Genomic DNA, 23374 nt, shown 5'->3' with positions numbered 1-23374 from the left:
TTGCTACACTAGAGAACATTTTGCACTTGAAAATAAAAACATCAAAATGATGGTAATTAAAGAAGCATAGTCCAAACAGATAATAACCAGATGTGAAACATAATTAATATTGTATAGATATTATCTGCTTTAAGTAGCCTAAAATATGCCCATAACCTGTGGCTGTTACACCAGAGCTGCCGACAGTGGTGAATATGTCAAGCTTTAATGTAGGACCTTATCTGAATTTATTTACCATGAATCTCTAGCTCTGATTACATTTGCATATTCAGTTGTGTTTTGGCTCCAAGATCAGATGGCTCACAAATGTTCTGCCTTGAACTGGGTCATCCGTGTGGATGAGAAACAATGTGTATGTGTGTGTCTGTGTGGGCATGTATGAAGTCTCTGCCAGATCATAACGACCCCTTTTTTCATAAATCAGGCCTCTGTGGAAAACACAGTTATGAGTCTAAGTACAATTAAAATTTAATCAAACAAATTCCTGTTTGTTGAAGTGTCCCTTAGCTGGTCATGTTGTTATTGTGTTTCTGTCGACTAGGTCAGTGAATGCCGATGCTGCATCTGATGCCTTTAAAACCAACATCACGCTGTTCACACGGATCCTGGATAGCCTGCTGGATGGATATGACAACCGTCTACGGCCAGGTCTCGGGGGTAAGGAAATGATCTATTATCCGTAGATGGAGGGAACTTTATAATTTAATATCTGTACCTTTTAGATGGTACTATTTAACTTTCTCATTAGATTTTTTGTGCTTCCCTTTATTATGACACAACACGTGTCTTTTTTAAATGGTTGATGGCTCATTTGGAGTGCGAACACTGCATTTAACATCAGATTTGTAGTGCTGATAACCTTTGGCAATAATCCCCTCAAGAATAAACTGACAAGCACACTCTGTGCACAAAACATTTAGGTTATATAACACTCACTCCACTTCCTGGAAAGTCACAGCAGCCAAACTGACCACATTTGACCCCATGGAGGGCTGTATTCTCGCTTGAGTTTTTCCAGAAAATGCCCGCTGAATCTCTAAGATACTGGAGGAAATTAAGTGTGGGTGCTGCGTCAGTTTGGCTGTGCTGCATGGTTGGAATGCTAGTTTTACTGTAGGGACATGGTTGAATTAATGTCAAAGTAAAATGTTGGAACTTTGGAAATCTGTATGGATTTGGATGTAACATCAATCTATCCATTCCGTCTTGGATTATGTCATCTTTAAGGAGCAGTTTGACTAAAATGTAGCATTAAAGGTTAGTTTTGTTATGATCGGGTATGACTAGACCTAGACATTGCAACATTTAAAGTAGTTCCTGGATATGTTTGCACTTTTAAGTGCACAGAAAGCACAACATGTCTGCCATTATTGGCACAATGGTTAGTGTTGATTCAATGGAAATCTGTCAAGCTGCTTCACTATGAATGGTCAGAGAATGTTATGGTATATCTCAAGCTTGAAAAACTTAAATACTAATTAAGTATTTAGGTAGTTACGGTACTTACAGTTAACTAAATTGTGTGTGTTTATGTACATATATTGGGTATTGATGAATCTGGGTAAGTACCAGAGGCAAACAAGTTGTCATTACTATGGTGGCATCCCCTTATAATATGTGCATGCTTGGGTGCAGGCTGTCCTAAAAAAGTGTTTTTCTACTTTTATCTTTACTTTCTATGTAACATTACTTCTGACAACATCAGAACATATGTAGTTCTTAGCTGATCAAACAGTAGTGGCAAACTGCAACTTTAGGGAAAAACTGATTGTGAAACAGAAACATCAGCTAAGTCAACGCGGCTTTGCTAACGTAGCTTACATTAGTTGACTAACGTCACACTATCTAGGAGCTGTCTTGGTCCAACAGACCAATCAATTAACCAGTTAATCAACTATGTGGCGTTATTGTATTTAGTTAGTTGCCTTAAAGTAACACCACAAAGTAAACATAATTTAGTTGGCATCAGAAACAGAACATGTAGGACGATGTTGTTCTGTGTTTCAGTTTAACGAGTGAGTGTTAACTTGTGACTCTAAGCCAAATGCATCGTGGTTGCTTGTCGCTACAGCAGCTGTTGAGAACACAAACAGGACATATATGTGTCCTCATTTAAGCCTTCAGTTCTATGTTAATCAATTTTGAATACAAACTAATTTGTTTATTATTTACACCAACCATTTATGTATATTACTATGAGAAAGCATGGATGTTATTTGGCTTAAAGTCACTAGTTAACATGCTCATTAAACCCAAACACTGGCCTATGTTTAGTAGAAGGGATTTTTTTTAAACATAGAAAACTACATTTTATGCTAAAATCTGTCATCAGTTATCTGAGTTAATTTAGAAAATTGATAACCTTTGCTGCAAGCAGCAGCGGACACTGCGACTTGCCACATCATGCGACATCTTGCTGCAAGATGGCAGCTAACACACAAAGAGGTTGCCAGATTTGTGTATAATCACATGGGTTGTGTGATGTGATTAATGTCATTTTGCAATACAAGTAAATCTACATGTTGGAAGAGCTCAACAAAAGATCTCAAAATGAAAAATTAAATAATAGAATATAATAATAATAATATGTTGTATAATATACAATATAATATATTTTTTATGTTTTAGTGAAATGTAGCTATTAAAAAATGATTTTCCTTGGTGCCTGTGAGGTTTGATACAGTAAATTTCAAGCCACAAAAGTATGATAGGCTTCAGTATTTTCCACTCTCTGCAGAAGACACACTCTGTGTTTTGTGTGGATGAGAGTCACGTCTGTGGCCTCAGTGCGCCACAGTGCTTCCCTCTCCATCCTCACCTCTCCCATCATCCTCCATGTTTGGCATCTCATTTCCAGCTGGCCCCTCACCCCAAAGCTGAGCTCCTCCCTCAGGATTTGGTTCCATTTGAAATTCAAATTCCTGGGGCCATCAGCCCAGTCCAGGAGCTGCCATATGGGGAACAGACCTCCTTTAGCTTGGCAGTGCTCAGCCTGTGCAACTGGACCTACAGTAATGGTGCTGCTAGCTTATTTACTGTGTAGGAAAGGCATACATGTTAGCCTATTACAACACTATTGCTTAATATTTTACTTTTAAGCACTTAATTATCATATGTCATGGAAACCTTCCATCAAAAATGGTTTATGCACCAAACCTAATGCATCTCTAAATATAATAAAAATATATTTGGCCCTGGTACGTTTGACAAGATTTTTGTTGTCCATTGTAAATGTATAGGACTGAATCAATGAAGCTATTGATTTTGACGACATTAACTAATGACTTTCCTCCATCTGACAGCTCTGGAGAAGTAATCACATTAAAGGCAGTCTTAGGAGAGAACAGCAATCTGAAATAAAACATATAAATAAAACAGTCGCACAGTACCATGAGAACATACATTTTTATCAGGTTCATGTCCGGTGGGAGTAAAACTCCCAACACTCAAGATGCAGCACTATACTGTAGCCATTAATGTACACAGGCTACATTCATGGAGCAGAATTCAGTCTAGGAACAGAGAAATGACCTCAGATGGAGTTTTCCACATTGTAGACACATTAGGTCTTTATGTCTCATCTGTGGAAAAACATGTTAACGCTTCACTGAGCTTTAGTTTGTAACACGTTCTTAATGGCTGAAAAAGAGCCTCATCACAGCTGCATGAGTGTGTTCACTTAGACATACAGTATATTCTGGGATACAGAGTCAGACAGTTTTCATGTTTAAGTGGTGTACACCCACAAAAAAGGAGCCCGAATCCCATTGCATCAATATACTGAATGCAATCTCTCTCAGTATGAATATTCAAGTATACAGGTTTTTATTTACAGCATCATTACACATCAGGTACCTTAATACACACAGAGCATTACAAACTGTATTTTTCTCCATAGTCATTTGACTTTGTGGCTATATTGTGCCTCATCTCTGTATTTTACTTTAATACATGATAATTCAAAGACAGCTAAGATGTGTGGTCAAAATAACAGGAACACCTGAATGAGATAATACAATAAATTCAAAATTACAAGACCTAGGGGTGTAGGTTTTGTGTCATCACTGGGGGACACACATATGAAATAGGCAGGGTTGTCACTGACAAAAGAAAATCTTGGTTGATTGAAAATATACTTACTCTTCAACCAATCAATTGGTCGATGGGGAAAAAAATTCTGCAGGTTATCTCTAAGTTAAGTAAATCGGCCACAGTGCACTCTACCTAGTAGTGCTCTATGTCCACCAAAGCATTTCTTTTTTCCTGTCACAGGGCTCGACATTAACACTTGCCCAGGGCAAGTTAACTCTGTGCTCAGGCAAGTGGAATGCCTCGAGTGAAAAATAAATATGATGTCCACTGAATACAATGCATTATCTGAAAATAAACTGTGCAGTGTATCACTGGGAGCATCAAGCTGAGCTGCATACACGAGTCTGTCTCACCATCAAGCGTTGGACTGATTAGAAAATTCTTACATACTGGACACTGTAGAAGGTTACTCTCGATGTGACTATGTCATATACAAAATAATGGTACTAACAATAAATATAGTATCTGTAATGCTGCATGCGAGAGATTACTGTTATTAGCCCAGAAGCTAATGTTAGCCATTCCGCAGCTCCAACAAGGGCTCTTGTGTGATCCTTTTCATTTCAGAAGCTTTATAATGCAGCCTTGAAGTGCTGTGTCTTTTTGAAGACTAACTAAAATAATCCATAATGATAAATCCGACACATCTGAATGTCTTCTGTGATTATTTATTGTTTTTTCCAATTAAAAATGAGATTTACAAATTTTGGGTAAAAGAGTGGAGAAGGAGCAGGACAAATACCACAAGGACCAACCGTCACATAGGACATTGACAAGTGCCAAATAACACCAACTGCTGTTTTCAGCTGATGACAGCATATTGACCAGCTAACAGTCTAACAATCTTCTGCATTCTTGTGAATTTTTATGGACAAATGTGTGCCTTTTCTGCATCAATTTAACGTAATAATGTCTTTTATTTCCATTTCATCAGAATAAAATCCTCCGCTAATTGCTATGTTTCACTGAGGGGCGTGTTTCCTCTGCACGCCCCCCCCCCCCCCCCCCCCCCAAAACCTATACCCATAATAAGACCACAACCTACAGCTTAAAAAAAAAACAAATAAATAACTGCAGCACCTTTCAGACAAATATATTCTCATGCAGTGGTTGGTATGATATCTAATGAATTAGTGACCCACTGTCACGTCACGTGTGTAATGTAATTTTGCGTACTTAATGTAAAATTATGTAGGTTAGGTCAAGGAATAGAAACATGGTGACAATGTACCTCAAAATAACTCAAAGTTCACTTGGTTTCACACCAAAAGGAAAGTCCTGTGTTTGTTTGACCCATCCACCACCCACACCTGCCTCCTTACATGGATATTCAGTCTTTGTACCACTTTCTTTACTTCCATCAGAACATTGTTCAGGTGATCGCAGCCTTTCTGATTGTGTGGGTTATACATGAATTACTGGCTCATGATTATGTGGGTTATACATGAATTATGGTACATTACCTTTTGCAGGTATATATACGAACAGTGCATGAGAACAGCCTGCTCAGACACAGTTTCAGCCAGGTTAAATTAGTTGCAGGGCTGTTACCATGGATTGCATTAAATTGTGCACAAAATGGTATGCTCCTATATCAAGGTGTAATGATGACTTACTGTTTAGTTGTTTTTCTTAAGGTGTGTTACATTTAACTCTATCCCAGCTCGCTGCTGTGTCTTATTGCCGTGAACAAGAGATGTAGGTTGAAACATTTTACAGCTCCTGCTGATAATCAAATGATAAAGATGGAAAAGATTAATCTAGGGCAGAGGTTTTCAAGATGAACCCATGTGTCCCCTTGGGGCCACTAGAGGGTTTCAGGGGAGAGAACAAAAAACAACTGTAATCGTTTCAACAATGAATGAATTACTGTGTGGTCTTAGGCTGCACATTTCTCTTGACTTTATTTGTAGCAAATACAACATAATCACAGCCATTTGATGTCTAAACAGACCTATTGCTTTCACAAGCAAAAACATTTTTCTCCAATACAGAGACTGTAATGTAGCTACTGTGGACTAAATTGTAACCCTAACTGGTTTAATCCAGCATTTATTTTTGATACTTGTCCTCTGTTTCGAGTGTTGAAGCAATACCAAGCTCTTTTAAAATGCAGCAATTGGTTTCTGTCACTTTCACTGAAATCAAGCCAGGCTGCAGAGAGCGAATGCAGAAAGCACAGTTGCTCCCACATCATCATTAGTGTGACTGCGAGGCAGCTCACTTCTGTTCATATTCACACTTCTGCTACTAATTTGTTTTCCACCCCAAAAATTTGTCAGCTAACTAGAACTTCACACTCAGAGCTATGCATTATGTTCTGGCTTAAAAGCAAGATTTTGATGTCAAATTCCAGCTGATCTGTCGATTTGACATGAGAACTGAAGTAAATAATGTTGTTGGGTTACTTATCCAGCAGGAGAAAGTTAAGACAAAAATGCTCCCAACTTTCAAACACAAGTTAGCCTCTCACATGTCTTTGGTATTGTAACCCTACTTTCTTGTTCAGAAGCATTCCCCAGTCCTTTTGGCCTGTGGGCAATAAGCAGGCTACAGTTTCTCTTGTTTTATCTTCTTTAATTCACATGAAAATACAGTAGGGCAGCGTACATCCAGCTTCACTGTTAACTGCAGCACGTTACCTGGAGTCTGTTACACCAACACCTGTCCCTTGCAAAGCAATGTCTGGTAGGAACTATAGTTAGGCCCAATCCCAATACCTCCCCTTGTCCACTACCCCTTAGCCCTTGGGGGTTGAAAGATGAAGGGTTGAAATCTTTCCCTAGGAATTGGGACACCACTCACTACGTTACCGTGCCGGTTACATTCACGCATACGTAACTATTTTAAACAGGAAGCCGCGAGCCATCTAAGTTAAGTTTAAGTTTATTTACTTTATTAATCCCCCTGAGGGGAAATTCAGTGTTTTCACTCTTGCTTGTCAATTACACACAGGTCCGAAAGACACACACATGCACAAACAGGACCTATACATGCACAAAGTGGAGAGATGTCAGAGTGAGGGGGCTGCCCTTGGTGAGGCGCCCCGAGCGGTTGGGGGGTTCGGTGCCTTGCTCAAGGGCACCTCGGCAGTGCCCAGGAGGTGAACTGGCACCTCTCCAGCCACCAGTCCACGCTCCATATTTTGGTCCGGACGGGGACTCGAACAGGCTTCCCTCTGGTTCCCAACCCAAGTCCCTATGGACTGAACCACTTCCGCCCTCATACATACATTTCCAACTGACATCTACAATGGAGCTACGATTATGCTTGCTTCTAATGTGCCATTAGAGTAATAAGATATGTACAACAGGGGACTTCTAACATTACAAGGCAGCATAGTTATACTCGCTGGCTTGTTATCGGAATGTGAAAAATCGACAAAAACCTGACGACGGTAACGTTAGCTAGCTGGCTAGCTTTCTGTCAACTCCAATCTAGACATTGTGAATAGCAATAAAAAAAATTGTTATACCGTTCTCTACACAAATACACAGTTATTTGAAAATGTTTTTACAAAAGTTTCATGTTTATTTGTGAAATTATACGTACATGTATGAACTTTTTCCCCCCTCTCTTGCTCAGTGGTAGCCATGGCGACGTCTACCTCTCGCTGGCAAGTCAGCATCTGAAATCCCTCGCTCAGAAGGGCTAGTTTCATACCCACTACTCGTCGGAACGCGCAAATCTAGGGGTGGGGCCAAGGGGTAGGGCTAAGGGGGGTATTGGGACGGGCCCTAATAAAATAACAGTTCAAGTGCTATTAATGATAAAGGAGTAATTACTGTATGTAATAATGCAAAATAATTCTAAAAATCCAAAATAACAATGTGGAATTATTCCTGCTATAGTGATCACCTTTCCACAGTATTTTGTAACACATAAATTAGTATGGTGACTGAAGTAACTAAAATAACCCAAAAATATAATGTGTTTAGCAACTAAGGTTACAGTATGAGACATCCCACGCTATCTTGGTTAGTAAACATCAATTTGTGCATCTGTTTAAAGGAGAGGTAGAAGTTAAAATCAAAACAAGGATTCTTTGAATTTGCACTGATCAGTATTTGCTTATGAACATTTGATCTAATATGATTATGTATGACCATTTATAGTGTGAACTCATTGTAGTTATCACTCAACTCAGCAGTTACACGTGGCATTTCATCATCTTTCAGCTTTTGATTCAGTCTCTCTGCTCTCATCAGACCTGTTTTCTCACAAAGCAGACCTAAGTCAATAAGTCCAAATGAATGCTGATGTTGCTTTATGTCTCAAGACAAAAGTCTGCTAACACTTAACACTTTGGGCTGCTAACCAATTAATGCAGCTTCAAAGTACACTGTTTTCCTGGGAGTGTAAAAAATAAAATCACAACATAAATGTAACCATGCAAACATCTATCACTGTAAAAAGCAGGACCAGTTCTAACAGTTTTGAAGCCCTTTAGGCAAATTCAATGGCAGACAATGGTGAACTACCAGTTTGTTTTCAGTACCTTGTCCACACATTTAGCACTTTCGACTGCTTACCAAAAAGATGTTGGATAAATTAGTATTGATGGTATATAAATAAAGAAATAATTAGCTTCCTGTTTACAGTTGTGTGATTTGTTAACACTGCTGAAGGAAATGAAGCTCATGACACATAAGCAGATATTTGACATATTGTTGAGGTAGCCTTTATCGCCACAGACTGACCTGGTGAGCACTGGTATTTATTTTTGTGTTTTATTTGTGGCTGGAGATATTTTGTAAAACAAAAGTTGTGTGGACAGATTGTTTCAAATTTACAGAGTGGAAAAAATGTGTGTTCTAAAAAATATCTGTATCGTCATAGACAGAGCCTAAATGGATGTTGTTGAACATTTGTGTTTTTTGAACTGTGGGTGATGTATTCTGGTTTGACTGGGTGATACTTTGGGTAATAATTTTGGTGTCAAGATGTCTACTGCTGCTCATGCAACTATTAAAACCACAGTATCTGCTCACTCAGCTTAAAATGCAATGCTAACAAAACAGAAGCATAAAACACAGCCCTTCACCTACATTACAAGATATCAGGTGTTTAATACATTTAATCTGGACTGATGTCATTCTAAGCTGTACAACACTGGGTTTTTGCTGATGCTATTTATCTCTGTCCAAACTGGCAAGAGTTAAGTTGACATTTGGATAGTTGCACGGCGGGATGCACTGTCCCCTAACACAGACAGGTTTTGTCTGACCGATTAAACATGGTTCAGCAGGCCCATCTGCACCACATGATTCAGATTATATGAAAAGCGCATGTTTCTGACTGCTCTTGCTGAATAAATGAACTTTAGGTATTGTCCTTGTGCCTATAAATAAGTGTCCTGATGTCCTCCGGCATTAAATGCACTCTGGATATTTTTAAATAGCAGACACGTATTTACCCGGAGGGCTGTGCTTTTCCAGGTTTGCTACTGCAAGGATGCATCATTTGGTCAAATATGGTTAGTTTTGCCTGTAAATTTGCTCCGCTAATGCAATGCAAATGGACTGGAGCTATCATTTGGTGGTGGATTTTGGTTCCCTACAGACCTCTTTTCATTGTTTATTCTTGTGGGCTTTTGTAGCAGGGTTGTAATTTTTTATGCTACAATAAAACAAAAATCATCCCTCGCACACTGGTACACTTCTGGCATAGTTATGTGTTCAACCTAATAAATGACAACAAGCCTGCATATATATGGTACATACACATTTACTGTATGTACACACTTAACAAAGAACAACAACCAATCCATGAGTCCAAGTAAGGATCATTCAAGTGGATTCTCTGTAACACACCCAATAAAATGTATAAATAATTATCTTGGTATGTCAAAAACCTCAAACAAGAACAAAATATGATCAACAACATAAACAATACATATTCAGAAAGAGGAAGCAGCGCTTCATAAAAGTAAAAGATGTCAATTCTCATTTGAATATGCAGAATAAATAGAGAACAATAATTATACAAGAATTATATTAACAATAGAAAACAGTGAAGCAGTGCCCTGGAACACACAAAATATCTTTAATCAAAAGTAACTGCTCATAATAACATGTCAATAACTTTTTGGAAATACAAAATACAGAAGTTACATGAACCTGAAGTTGAAGATGCAGCTGTGAGTCTTTAGCTCTGGTTAGCAGAAGGCTAAACTATTAGCAACATTTTCTCTCCATGTCTGACATGCTTCGCTGATATTGACACGTTTTGTTTCGTTTGTTGTCAGACTCTGTTTTAGACTCTCATTTTGATGAGTCCATCTTCTTTCTTCTTAGGCTGCTTTGCAGTGTAGGCAATTGTTGCCAATGCTAGAATAGCAACTTTCTCACATCTTCATTTGTAGAACAGCCAATAAGAACGCCCTCTCTCAAAGGTGACCTGTGATTGGCCAGAGTCTCCCATCACAGGCTAGATTTTCTAAAGCCTAAATACAGAGCCAAGAGGAGATGCAGAAGTCCAGTTTTCAAAGTCCACTTTGCTCAGAGTTCATCATGGGATTTTTTCCTAATGAAATCAAAATAAAACTGCCTACCCCAGCTTTAAGGTACAGTACACACCAATGATAAGATGTAAGAAGAAGCAGTGGAGTATGACCACGTTTAGTGTCAAACATGGTTTTTACCGAGATGGTGTTTCATGTGAGACCCCAAGAAGAGCAGTTCTCTTTAAATAAATCAAACTAATGGAGGCCTCTACGAGCCACAGTAAAAACCTGATCATTTTAGATCAGCCTGATTCACATAAAAAGGCCGGGTTCACATAAATAAATGCACCCCACCGTATGTCTTGCTAAATGGATTGCACCTATTACCTGGCAACCTGCCACTTCCCCTTGATTTACATTACCGTATAAATAAGACAGCATTTTCATAATATGTCCTGTTAGAGGGACTTGAATGGCGGCTTGCCTTGCCATGCATGAGAGCACTTTACTGAGGGGTAATGATCTCTTTAGATTGTATGTGAGATGCTGTTTGCTGTGTAGTACAGAGTGTAGAGTAAAACGTGAAAGCTTTTTGAATTGTTCGAGCATGAGAGATGGAGCTTCAGTAATTATTGAAAGAGACAGAGTGTAGAGAAAGCAAATGGACCTGATGCAGCAGCCCTGGTGCAGTAGCACATTATCACTTGAATAGGGAGCATATGAGAGCTTTGCTCTTCCTATCTGTCACATCAGTGTGAACATTTAGGACAAATTTTATACGCTTAAAATCATAGCTTATGTGTCGCTGTGCCTCACTAAATATAATCTTACAAGAGTTGCCCATGAATTGACTTCGCACAGGGCACGTATAGCTGAACTGAGTATGAAAAGAAAATAGTTCCACTTGATTAGCATACAAATGACCCTAGAAATAAATAAGATTGATTTATAGTGACAATCAGCAACAGTAAAATCTGACATTCTTCCTGTGTTGTTGGAAGGTGTATAACGTTTCTTTCTGTGTGTGTTGAAAGTCGTGATCCTTATAATGTCATACCTACATTGATTTGGTGCCACCTGTGGTCACTGCTGGTAGCAGCAAGTGTGATTTAATTCTACAGCAAACAATCACTAAGCAGCCACGTTGTCAGAAATACAACACAGGATCAGCTGTTATCTTTGTTTACAGTGCAGCCAAACAAATCAAACAGAGCAAATCATTTTCCACACAGCAGGACACAGTAAAGTTGGTTACCTCACTAAGGAGAAGGGCTGGGTGTTGGTGCTTTTATAATATTGACTGAAATGACCCAGTATCGGAACGTCTACAGTCAAACAGTACCTGAATTTGATCCTTTTTACACTGGGGGTCTGATCCTGAATCCTGATCCTGATACCTGCTGGATCAGTAAACTTTCTGTTGCTGCTGTCGCATGAGCGCCTCTCCTCCGGCAAATGGTCAGTCAATATCTGCCCAGTACGTGCATGCTAGGGTGACCATTTTTTGATTTCCAAAAAAGAGGACACTCGGCCGGCCACGACAAAGCCTACTTAAATGATACTCGCAGTTTACTCAAAGATGCCTTATAATTTTTATATATATAAAATTTATATGTACGGATAGAAAATTCAGTTATATTACAAAATAATATCTCTCAAAGACAGAAACTCAGATAGGCTCCTACAGGGGACACATACACACACTAGAGTGTGGCGATCCGGTCGGATTCGGTCAGCTTTCAGTGAAAATGTAGTGTAAAAACAAATAAAATCCTATTGTCTGTCCTGTTTACTGCTTGGGCACTGTTATTTACGTGACAACACCTGAACATAACACACACAGACACACATTGGCTGTTTGTTTCTACCTCTCCCCTCGCTGGAAGTCTCGGACCTCCAGCCGCCAGCCTCCGCCTTGATTAAACGCTGAAAATAAAATAAAAGAGGGAGACAGGTTTTTCCTTTTTTATCTTATTTTGTTTTATTTCTCCCTCTGGCTAGAAACGTCGGACCTCCCGCCGCCCACTCCCGCCGCCCGCTCCCGCCGCCCGCTCCCGTCTCAAACACGGAGGTCTCCCTCTCCGCAGCTGAGCACCCACGGCACACGCCTGGCCTGTTAAATAGCCTGTAACCACTGTGTGACACAAACTCAGTGCTTTGGTCATTAAATAATGTCGGGCTTGGTTCAGGTTCGGACAGAAATATGCTGCCTGTGCCGCAGTCTAACACACACACACACACACACACAAACACACGGAAAACCGGACATTATCATCAGTTTATAAAAACCCCCTGGACGCCCCGGACGGGACGTGAAAAGTGGACATGTCCGGGCAAAAGAGGACGTTTAGTCAGCCTAGTGTATGCTAACACAGCAACGGCAGCTAACACGTGACACCGAGCCAGTAAAAAGCACCAACTAACCAACAATGACACTGAAATAGCTCAACTCTGTCTTTAAACCGTTAATAACTGTTAGGTAACGTCAGTCATGTTGTGCTAAGAGTTAGCCCTGTCACTGTGTATGTGCAGTCAAACAGACTCTTTCGATTGCCCGCAGCACAGACCTCACACTCCCGCAGCAGCAGCTACAACCCATACAGTCTTGGGTGTGGCAAAATTGAGCACAGTGTATTTTACAGAGTTGGCAGTTCAGTGTGCTGAGATGCCGCTAAAACATTCGATAGTATGGCTATACACCACTCCATTCACATTATGGGTATCTGGCATCTCTATGTCTCTAGGGAAATAGTCCAAAAAGGGCGGTTGAAGTAAACTGAATTCAGAGGTTGTAGGCAGTTTTGAAGAGATGCGTTTTTAGGGTTTTCTTGAAGGTGGAGAACATAACCCCTCCCCTACTATATGAAAACTATGTTACTATTAATGTCAGAGCGCACACCATCAGTGTCATTTTGTTTGCCCCCTCTGCTTGTGCAGTGAGTTCACTACATTCCGCAAGCTCTCTTAGCTCTGTCGGTGAAATACAAGTATGAATAACATCCCTGTTAAATGCCACAGTCATTTAAACACAAGCAAAATAGCCGTCACTAATGTAACTTTTAGTCTTTCAGCCCGAATCAGCTACCCAGCCTGGCAGTTACTACTCACTGCTGTTGGTGTGTGCTTTGTGCTAACTTTAGCTGCTGTTAGCTGCTAAAAGTTGTCTATTGCTGCAGAGAGGCTTCTTTTCTTTGGCTCAGGGTATGTGTAGTACCGGGTTAGCTGCTATTGAATTCTAATTCAGTATACATGGTGATTTTTTTAATCATTCAAATTTGGCTGAGTGATTCATAACATGAGCGACACGGTGTGGAGTTTGCATGTTCTCCCTGTGTCAGTGTGGGTTTTCTCCGGGCGCTCCGGCTTCCTCCCACAGTCCAAAGACATGCAGGTTAATTGGTGACTCTAAATTGTCCATAGCTGTGAATATGAGCATGAATGGTTGTCTGTCTCTATGTGTCAGCCCTGTGATAGTCTGGCGATCTGTCCAGGGTGTACCCTGCCTCTCACCCAGTGCCAGCTGGGATAGGCTCCAGCCCCCCTGCGACCCTCAGGATAAACAGTTATGAAAATGGATGGACAAGTCATTCATTCATTTTTCTGTAACTGCTTATCCTGGTAAAGCGTTGCAGGTGTGCTGGAGCCCATCTGGGTGTCGTTGGGTGAGAGGTGGGAGACAGACAACCATTCACGCTCACATTCACACCTACAGGCCATTTAGAGTCACCAGTCAACCTGCATGTGTTTGGATTGTGGCAGGAAGCCAGAGTACCCGGAGAAAACCCATGCTGACACGGGGAGAACATGCAAACTCCACACAGAAGGGCCCTGGCCGGCCGGTGGATTCAAACCCAGGAGCCTCTTGCTTTGGGGCCAGAGTGCTAACCACCGCACCACCATGCTGCCCTGTGACAAACTCATTTCACGCATATTTATTTTTGCTTTACGTAAACTTTAAACTAATTGTTTTTTCAAAGCCCATAAAAAGACTCCTTAACTGCCTCTGTTCTCTCCTTTAAACAATACAATCAAAAGCTTGTAACGTAACATTCACCACCTCTATACCTTTTAACCTTTTTTTGCAGCATTTTAACTTTGTTTTGATTGTTGTCTCTTATCCAGACAGGATAACTGAGGTGAAGACAAACATCTACGTCACCAGCTTTGGACCAGTTTCAGACACAGACATGGTGAGAGCAGATATTGGACATTTATTTATTGAGTTTAATTATCCACCCACATCTTTGCTGGTGTATAAACACTTAGAGAACAACATCACTCGGAGGAGTACTCTCTGTTCATACCAAACTTCATAACTTTAAGGAGGAAAAGATGCTTCATTTGCTGTATTTGTAGAATCATTACGGCTTCCCCTCCTTTTATAATTGCAGCATGTCCCTCTCTTTCTCCCCACACACGCCACAATACTGAAGTGGGATGAGTTTTTTTCCACACTACAGCACGATGTCTATTCATCTGACAATTTTCATCTTATAAATTATTGAAAGTCCTCTTATTATTCAAGTCACTCCTTTGTTTATCCTGGGCTTTCCTGTTTATCATTCTGAAACACGTGCCCACCCTCACATCATGTCATCAGCGTCCCTCCTATTGTTGAAGACCCATTTTCCAAGTGATTGATCTATTGATTTAGCAGTTATGATGTTGGAGTTCAATGCAGTAGCCTCTGAAAGATATGTAAACTAGAAGGCACTCAGCTGAACATAAAACACCACTTAGGCGAAGCAGGTCTCGGACACAGAATAATAAGTCGTTTGGACTAAAAAATAAAAATTATCTCATGGTTGAAATCCCAGATCCCAGACACCACCCACATGTGAGGGTGATCCGTCCACTAAATTTCAGCTAAGTCATCCCTCATGTCTCTCTTTTTTTTAATTTTTATTTTGCAATCAAACAGATGGACAGACAGACAAACAGCTGACAGGGCTGAAAACATCATCTCCTCCAATTTCACTGGCAGAGGTCATCACTGAATACTGTAGTCACAGCCATTAGAGCTTACAGCCCAAGAAGTAAGCCACTAATATGTCAGAATAAAAAGAAAACATGGGGTAATATCACATCAATATATTTTCAGGTTTGAAAATTATATATATTATTATTCATTCATGAGTAAAACAGTATAGCAGAATAAAGCCTAAGGCTGAACATATGTGATTTATTGCAGGTTGTAGTCTTGCACAACCTGAAATGTATTCCCCTCTGACCTGACTGATTTATTCAGATACTGTCGAGCAATACAGCCGATTGCTGAGGCGGTCTGCTTTAGAGGATTTATGAGAGGTCTACTGACAGCCAAAGCTGGAAAATGAAAGGAAAATCTTAAGTAGAAGAAGAAAAGGAGGAAAACGTAGTGTAATCTTTAAAAATAGAGGCAAAACAGCTGCATATTCTTTGGCTGCAGCTTTATGAGTTGGAACTGTAGGTGTGGTCTGTGTAGTAACACCATGTCTGAAAGGATAATTCTGTTTTACAACAATTCGAACGGGACAAGAATCACAAGCAGTGAGGTGATCAGAAAGGTTTTATAGGTGACAGTAAGTCTGGAGGTGTTCCATGTTTTTCTTCTTGTCAAAAAACCACATGGGGAAAAAATAGAAATGTGTCTTTAAGTACTTCATGACTTTCCTACCCTGCCTGTGGCACTCAGCCTGAGGCCCATTTGTTAATATTGAAGACGTATATCTTTAAAAACATGTCACAGATATACAGTTTCATTTTGAAAAAGGCTCAGTAATTTCCCTAAAAGAGCTGGGCACTGTAGTTTTTAGCAAATATGGTGGAAACAAGGAGGAAATGGTACATTTGTTCAGGGACTATTTTCAGTTGCGGATCAATACACATTTGGCCAGTGATTATTTATGGGAGCACGATGTGTTATGTAGGATTTACTCATAATAGATAACATTATGTTGCTAATTAATGTGTTTTTAATCATTTCTGGACCAAATAAGAATAATAACCAACATCAGACTTTAGCTTCTCAGACAAGACTTGAACTAGAAATAGATTTGTTGGAGAAATATTGTTGTGTTCCCAGATCTCAAGTACTTTCAGCCCAGTCACCAGAAAACAATGTTGGCATTGCACGTTTCCACAAACCATAGATGCGTTGTATGGTATTATGTAGCAGATGGTTGAAAATTTACATTTTAATAGTGCTGTGGTTACTATGTGGTTAAGTTTAGAACCAAAAACCACTTGGTTATGATTAGGAAAAAAAACATGTAACTGAAAAGATCCAGTTTCAGCAGTACAGTTGGAGAAGCTGTTGACTGCTCTGTAAAAAACAACTGCTTTTTGTGACACTGTCCTGTCTGAAAAACAGCGTCAGGTCACTACAAACTTGCATGTTTGGTGCCTAAAAAGCTGCTGGAAAGGCAGAGATGACTTACAGAACAACTAGTCTTGTTGTTTGTTGGTGTTGAACAGTGATCTGCGGCTTGGCAGGCATCTTGCCTAGGTGACAAGCCATCCACCATCACCTCCACCTACTGAAGACAAAGTCAGCTCATTTACTACGTCACTTTAGAAAGGCTGACACATACATATCAAACGAACAAATGTAACATATTTATGGTATGTAGAAACATACAATGCCAACATTTTCTCCTCGGGCTGGATTAGTACTTTAGTGGGTAAAATGTTACTGTAACCAATACCCAACACGGTAAAAAACAAAACAAAAAAACCCTGATACCCATATTGCACTAAACCTTTACTGTAATTTACTGTAAGAGCTGCTGCACCACAAAAGAGAGTCTCTACTTTTGTTTTCAGTTTCAGTGCCCTGTGATCTAAATGTCAGAGGCCTTTCAACTGTGACAGCAAAAAACACTCTGGAGGAATTTATCTCCTTCTCACTTTAACTTGCTGTGTGTGTGTGAATCACACAAACACACACTCACTCACACATACACACATTTCGCAGTGCAGGGCTTTCTGCCCTAAATCCTTCCTTGTGTGCAGTTTCTTCTGACAACGGAGGATTGTAGGTCAAGGGGTTGTCTTGGCCTCAGAACCAGCTTAGGAAAACACCGGCTCAGAGGGCTGAGAGGAACACGGAGAGCGTGAGACTCACCTTGATGGAGCTTTGACAAATAGAGAAAGCCATTCAATGCCCAGGTTTTAAAGTGGCAGGTGAAGTCAGTCGTGAAGAACTCCTGCTTGTAGGCTCCGAAGAAACAGGGTAGCGAAGAGTACCCTGTGTTTTATTTGATTTTTTTTTTTAGCAGATATGGGACTCATTTTCATATCGGGAAGCTGAAGCATAAAAAAAGAGTCAAAACACAGTTTGATTATTTACTTATTTAACTCCTCTGCCCACAGGAGTACACCATAGATGTTTTCTTCCGGCAAAGCTGGAAGGATGAGAGGTTGAAATTTCACGGACCAATGAATATTCTGCCTCTCAACAACCTGATGGCGAGTAAAATCTGGACTCCGGACACCTTCTTCCACAATGGGAAAAAGTCTGTGGCTCATAACATGACCATGCCTAATAAACTGTTGAGGATCAAAGATGACGGGACGCTGCTGTACACCATGAGGTAATTCAAGTCCAATGAGCATGTATGAAGAGAAAGTCACAAAGTATTCACTATATTCATGTTTAATGTGCTGAGATAGATTTATAGGAATAGTTTATCATTGTAGGTAATACACTTCATTGCTTTTTTGCCAAGTTAGATGAGAAGACACCACTCTTATGTTTGTACACTACATATGAAGTCACTGCTGGCAGCCCATGATTTTAAAGGGATAGTTTGTGTTTTTTTAAGTGGGGTTGTATGAAGTACTTATCCATAGTTAGTGTATTACCTGCAGTAGATGGTGGGTGACACGCCCCCAGTTTGAGAAGGCAGGCTGGAGTACCACCACAAGCTAGCAATGTACATAAAAAAAGCCAGATGCAGTTTAAATGTATGCTATATTTAAAATATTTTCACAGCATTACTTTGCTACGGACAACCCTTTCCAACGGGGAATTGAAGTGGTTACATTGCTCTTTTCAAAGCCAGACCAACAGTAATTTAACATCGCTGAACACAGGAGCTGCTGGTCAGTTGCCTCAGTCTATTCTCCTCTAGTTTTTGTGTGAATTTGGTGTTTTAATGGATTAGTATGGATTCACGGAAGTCCGACAATAACACATACTAACTAAGTGATTGAGGCAGATGTAGACCAACACCTCCCGTATTCAGTGAGCTAAAATTACAGTTGTTCTCAATGGAGTCTGGTGGCTTTGATGAGAGCATAGACGGAGAACTTAGGCTGTTAACACGTTCCCAGTTGTAAGGGACTGGCTTTGGCAAGGTAAAGTGGTGAAAATATTCTCAATGTAGCATACATGTCAACTGATTTTGGATTTTTTAGGTGGCTAAAATATGTTTTGCTGCTGCTCTCATCCACAACAGTACATTGCTTACCTTCTGTGGCATTACTCCTGCCTGCTTCTCCAAACTGGGGGCGTGCCAACCGCCATCTATTGTAGGTAATATACTGATTATGGATAAGTACCTCATACAACCCTACTTTAAAAGATCAGAACTATCTCTTTAGTAGTCTGGCACATGAAACCACAACTTGGCATTTTACACTTTGGGTTTTTGGCAGATTAAACAAAGAAAGTTGGCTGTTTCCCCTTGTTTTTGTGCTAAGCTAAGCTAACAGGCTGCTGGCTGTAGACTCATATTTATTCATATTCATATTTAGTCTCAGCTAATTCTCTCTAACTTGGACAGAACACATATTGTACTAAAGCATGTGTGGTGCGGACAGAAGTATGTCCAGAAGCTATACAGACTCCATGTTCAAATGTATTCTTTGTGCATCCAATTTTATGCAATGTAGCAACTTTTTGTCAACGTGCCTGTCAACAAAATCAATTTAAATGATAAACAGTTGTAGATTGTTTCCACAGTGGTTGTACAATAGTGAAGCTGCAAACAATACAGTTTCTTATCAAAGAGCTAACCTACAATCTCATGTAGACACACATTAGTGTTTGGATTTCTGCTGGTCTCTGCAGCACCTTGTTTACTTTGCTCTGCTGATTACAGTTAAGATGAATTATTTTTGTTTCAAGGCATTACAGATGGGATGTGTCTTGAATAGTGCATGAGGCTTGTGAGTTTTTTTTTTTTCTTCTTTTTGAGACCGTGCCTAATCTGTGCTGTTTACTTTTCATGCATTTGCAAAGTCTCCTTAATTTTCTGTGAATTGGATGCAGGTTAACTGTGCATGCAGAGTGCCCAATGCATCTGGAGGATTTCCCCATGGACTTTCATTCCTGTCCGCTAAAATTTGGCAGCTGTGAGTAACTCTGATGATGATAGCGCCTCAGGGACCTTTAAGTAAAATGCTATTTTCTTTTTCTTTTTTTCTCCTCGCTGGTTCTTTGGCAAGAGAGCAGCCTAAGAACTGAGTGAAGCTGGAATGCATGGCTCACTTCTCTGGCAGTAGCCCTTCAAATATGAACAAAAATATGCAGCAATTAAACAGATTAACTGACTGAGGTAAAGGACTGAGTGGAAATGTCACTGGGAAGTATGGTGAAAAGGACTTTAAACTCATCCAAATGTTTTATTTTATAAGTTTTAGATCTGTTTTAATCACTATTTTATTGCCATGGCTTCTTTACATTTGGATGAAGATTTTTTGCTTTAAGCTGTTCTTAAGATATTGATTTAAAAATAAGGGATTATTAAGTATCAGTGCATCAGTACATGGTGGGTCATGTCTGAAATGCCTTGACTGCTCACATTAATTAACTACTTTGAATGCATTTATGTTGTGACCTACAGTATTTCACACGAAGCTCATTTGTTGCAAAAATCTGTAGCATAACATGATTGGCAGAACATTTCAATAACTGTATACTGAGGGAAAAAATCTGTTTTTCTATTTCATCAGGTTCGCTTTCAAATTTCATATTCAGTGTATGCTGTGACTGATTGAAAAGGGCAAATGTCACTGTGCATCAATTGCTTGTTGGCGTTTTATGAATTCCATCTTCAGCCACTGAGAGATTTTTTTCTCTCTACAGTATTCACTCTATTTTTCTAGAAACCCAGCTTCAAACACAATGTAGAGGGGGCTTTTCATTTGGGTCACTGAAATAATTTCTCAAAAAATCATCAATAGCTGTGGCTGCCCCAGATTTATCCCCTATGGGTTTATCCTCTCCTCTCCTCTCCTCTTTTTTTTTTTTTTTGTTAGATGCCTACACAATCTCCGAAGTGACTTATGCTTGGACTCGAAATGCTTCTGACTCTGTGGTGGTGGAAGGAGAAAGCTCCCGCCTGAACCAGTATGACCTGCTTGGACAAACAGTCGGACAAGAAACTATCAAATCAAGTACAGGTAAGCTTCTGTGGAGGTCTTTTAGAAGTCTAAAAGGGATTAAAGGGCCCATATTATTCTCATTCTCAGGTTCATACTTGAATTGGGGGTTTCTACTATAACATGTTTACATGATTTAATTGTCAAAAACACATTATTTCTCTCATACTGTTTGCCTAAATATATTTGTGTTCGCCCTCTGCCTGAAACATTCTGTTTTAGTGTCTGTCTCTTTAAGATCCACTTAAGTACATCCTGCTCTGATTGGTCAGTGTATTAGAGCTTTCCATATCTGCGCTCTTGGCATCTTTGCACCATCATGATGAATGAGTGTAGCGGCACCTTCTTCTGTTATGGACTGCTTCTCTGGGATTGCATTGCTAGGAAACAGCTTGAGTCCATGTTGACTTTCCATGTTCCTGTCAGCTGATGTAATTCACAGACAATGACAAACAATTTAATCAGGAATGGGACCCATTTAAGCTGTGTTTCCACCAAAATCTGTAGGTATAGTACCTTTAGAACCGTACGGATGTGTACCTTAACTATGGATCTGTTGAGTGTATCCGCTGTAGAAGTAAACTTAAATGTAGTTGGGATTATTGTTACTCACTGCTCTGTCCAGCTCTCTCTGTATGTCCTCTTCACTGCTGATGCAGAGGGGCGTCTGCACCCTGTTAATCATCCATGGAATGGGATTGCACGCTGACATTTTCAGAACAAAAAAGAGCAGCCTGGAATGAGACTTTCTCTCTCAATGGGATATTTAAAAATAGCAGTTTTGTGCATTGAGTCCTTGTCGAGAAAGAGCAGGGGTTTAGTGCTGCTGGAGCACACTGGCTTGACGCACCGTTATGTTTTTTCTTCTGGTGAGGAAATAGAATACATGAACTTTGCATAATCTGGGTGAAATTTATGTACATTTTTTTAAGTGCTTGAAGATCCAATCATCAATTAAGTGTAAGTCATCCAAGAGAGACAATAAAAACTAATGTAACTGTCAAAGTTGTCATATTGACATTTAAGGTGTTATAACGTATTCATATGGTCAAGTCATGCATTGAGTAAAATGCAAGAAAACTTTCCACCTTAAAAGTTGCTAGTAGCTGCTGGCAGTAGCCTTTAAACGGCACAGTGAATTAAATTATTTCCTCTTAGTCCATAGCTGCTAACTGTTTGTGTTAAAGCGTTTAACTGTTAACTGCAGCTAACTAGTAAAAATTAAGAGGAAGCAAAACATCCTGTCACTTTAAAGTTATAATTTACTTATGTCCTTTGTGTGAAACTTGCCGCTGTATGAACAGTGATTACATTAAGGTGGATTTATACTTATGCGTCAGCTCTATGCAGAGCCTACACCTCAGTCTATGCAAGTTGTGAGCATTCATACATGTGCGATGGTGTGTCTGTGTCACTCTGCACCTCCAGCTACAGTACACCTACAAAACACTAGTCGGTGGCGAAGTTTCTGTGAAGTGCTATAAAGTTTACTGAATATAAAACACACCTTAAACACACATTAATGACAATTTCAATTACAAGAACAAAATCAGTGTCATCATAACTAATAAGATTCATAGACAAAACACTTGTCTTTTACTGGATACATTTTCCCCACAAATACAACATGCTAACGTTATTAGCACAAGCCTATGGCAATTTACATTGTATAAATTAGCCTGGCGGCTAGTGGACTTTTCCTTTACTCGTGTGAATCCAGTGACCACAGCAACATTTAACAAAGATAACGTTACAAAATCAGGCTCCATTACAACTCACAAGGTTCACCCACGAAACAACTGTCTTATACTAAACACGTTTTCCAAAAAAATACAACATGCTAACATTTTTAGCACAAGCCTATGGCATTTTACATTGTATAAGTTAGCCTAGTGACTAGCAGAGATTTTCTCTACTTAGATGAAGCCAAAAATCACTCACAAGACTTAAAATATTATTTTGTGGAGGCTTTATTGTCTTCACAAATTATTCTTTGCTATCTGTGAAAAAAAGAAGTAAATTACAGCTTTGTTTCCACTGAGGGAAATGGTTGTAGCTTACAAAAATAGTCAGGAGGTCTGCGTCACTGTGACGTGTAGTTATATTTCTGAGGAGGTGCACATCAGACTATGGTGTAGGTTACGGCGTTGATTCGACACAGAGGTATAAATCGTGCTTCGCCTTCAAAACTAGCCACAAATCACCTCTGAGCAAGGGCAGTTCACCACTGACCAGTTAACAAACTGCAGTGTTTCTAACTCCGCCTTTTAGTATCAGTACCCCAACAGAGGGGTGACCAAAAATAGTGACTGTATGGAACGGTTCTATACCATCCATAGCTTTTCACAGTGGAGACACAAAACAAGCATTCTAATGTGTGTTAAACTGTATTTATATAGCACCTGTTCCTGCTTGATATATATATTTAAAAAAGACATGATAATCTGTTTTCTTACAATCTGGGACCCT

General features: G+C 39.7%; 1 protein-coding gene across 3 annotated transcripts in view; it reads left to right on the top strand.

Moving 5' to 3' along the window:
- The window catches only part of gabra2b (gamma-aminobutyric acid type A receptor subunit alpha2b), a 48122-nt gene that overhangs the window by 3896 nt on the left and 20852 nt on the right, over positions 1-23374 (top strand). For all 3 annotated transcript variants that reach the window (XM_033633644.2, XM_033633643.2, XM_033633645.2), the window contains exons 3-7: positions 542-657; positions 14660-14727; positions 17891-18111; positions 19794-19876; positions 20783-20926. In XM_033633644.2, the coding sequence (XP_033489535.2) occupies positions 542-657; positions 14660-14727; positions 17891-18111; positions 19794-19876; positions 20783-20926 (632 nt within the window). The remainder of the gene's footprint in view (positions 1-541; positions 658-14659; positions 14728-17890; positions 18112-19793; positions 19877-20782; positions 20927-23374) is intronic.

This window comes from Epinephelus lanceolatus, chromosome 7 (genome assembly GCF_041903045.1).
Source record: "Epinephelus lanceolatus isolate andai-2023 chromosome 7, ASM4190304v1, whole genome shotgun sequence".
NCBI classification, from domain to species: domain Eukaryota; kingdom Metazoa; phylum Chordata; class Actinopteri; order Perciformes; family Serranidae; genus Epinephelus; species Epinephelus lanceolatus.
This window is presented reverse-complemented; position numbering and strand designations above follow the sequence as displayed.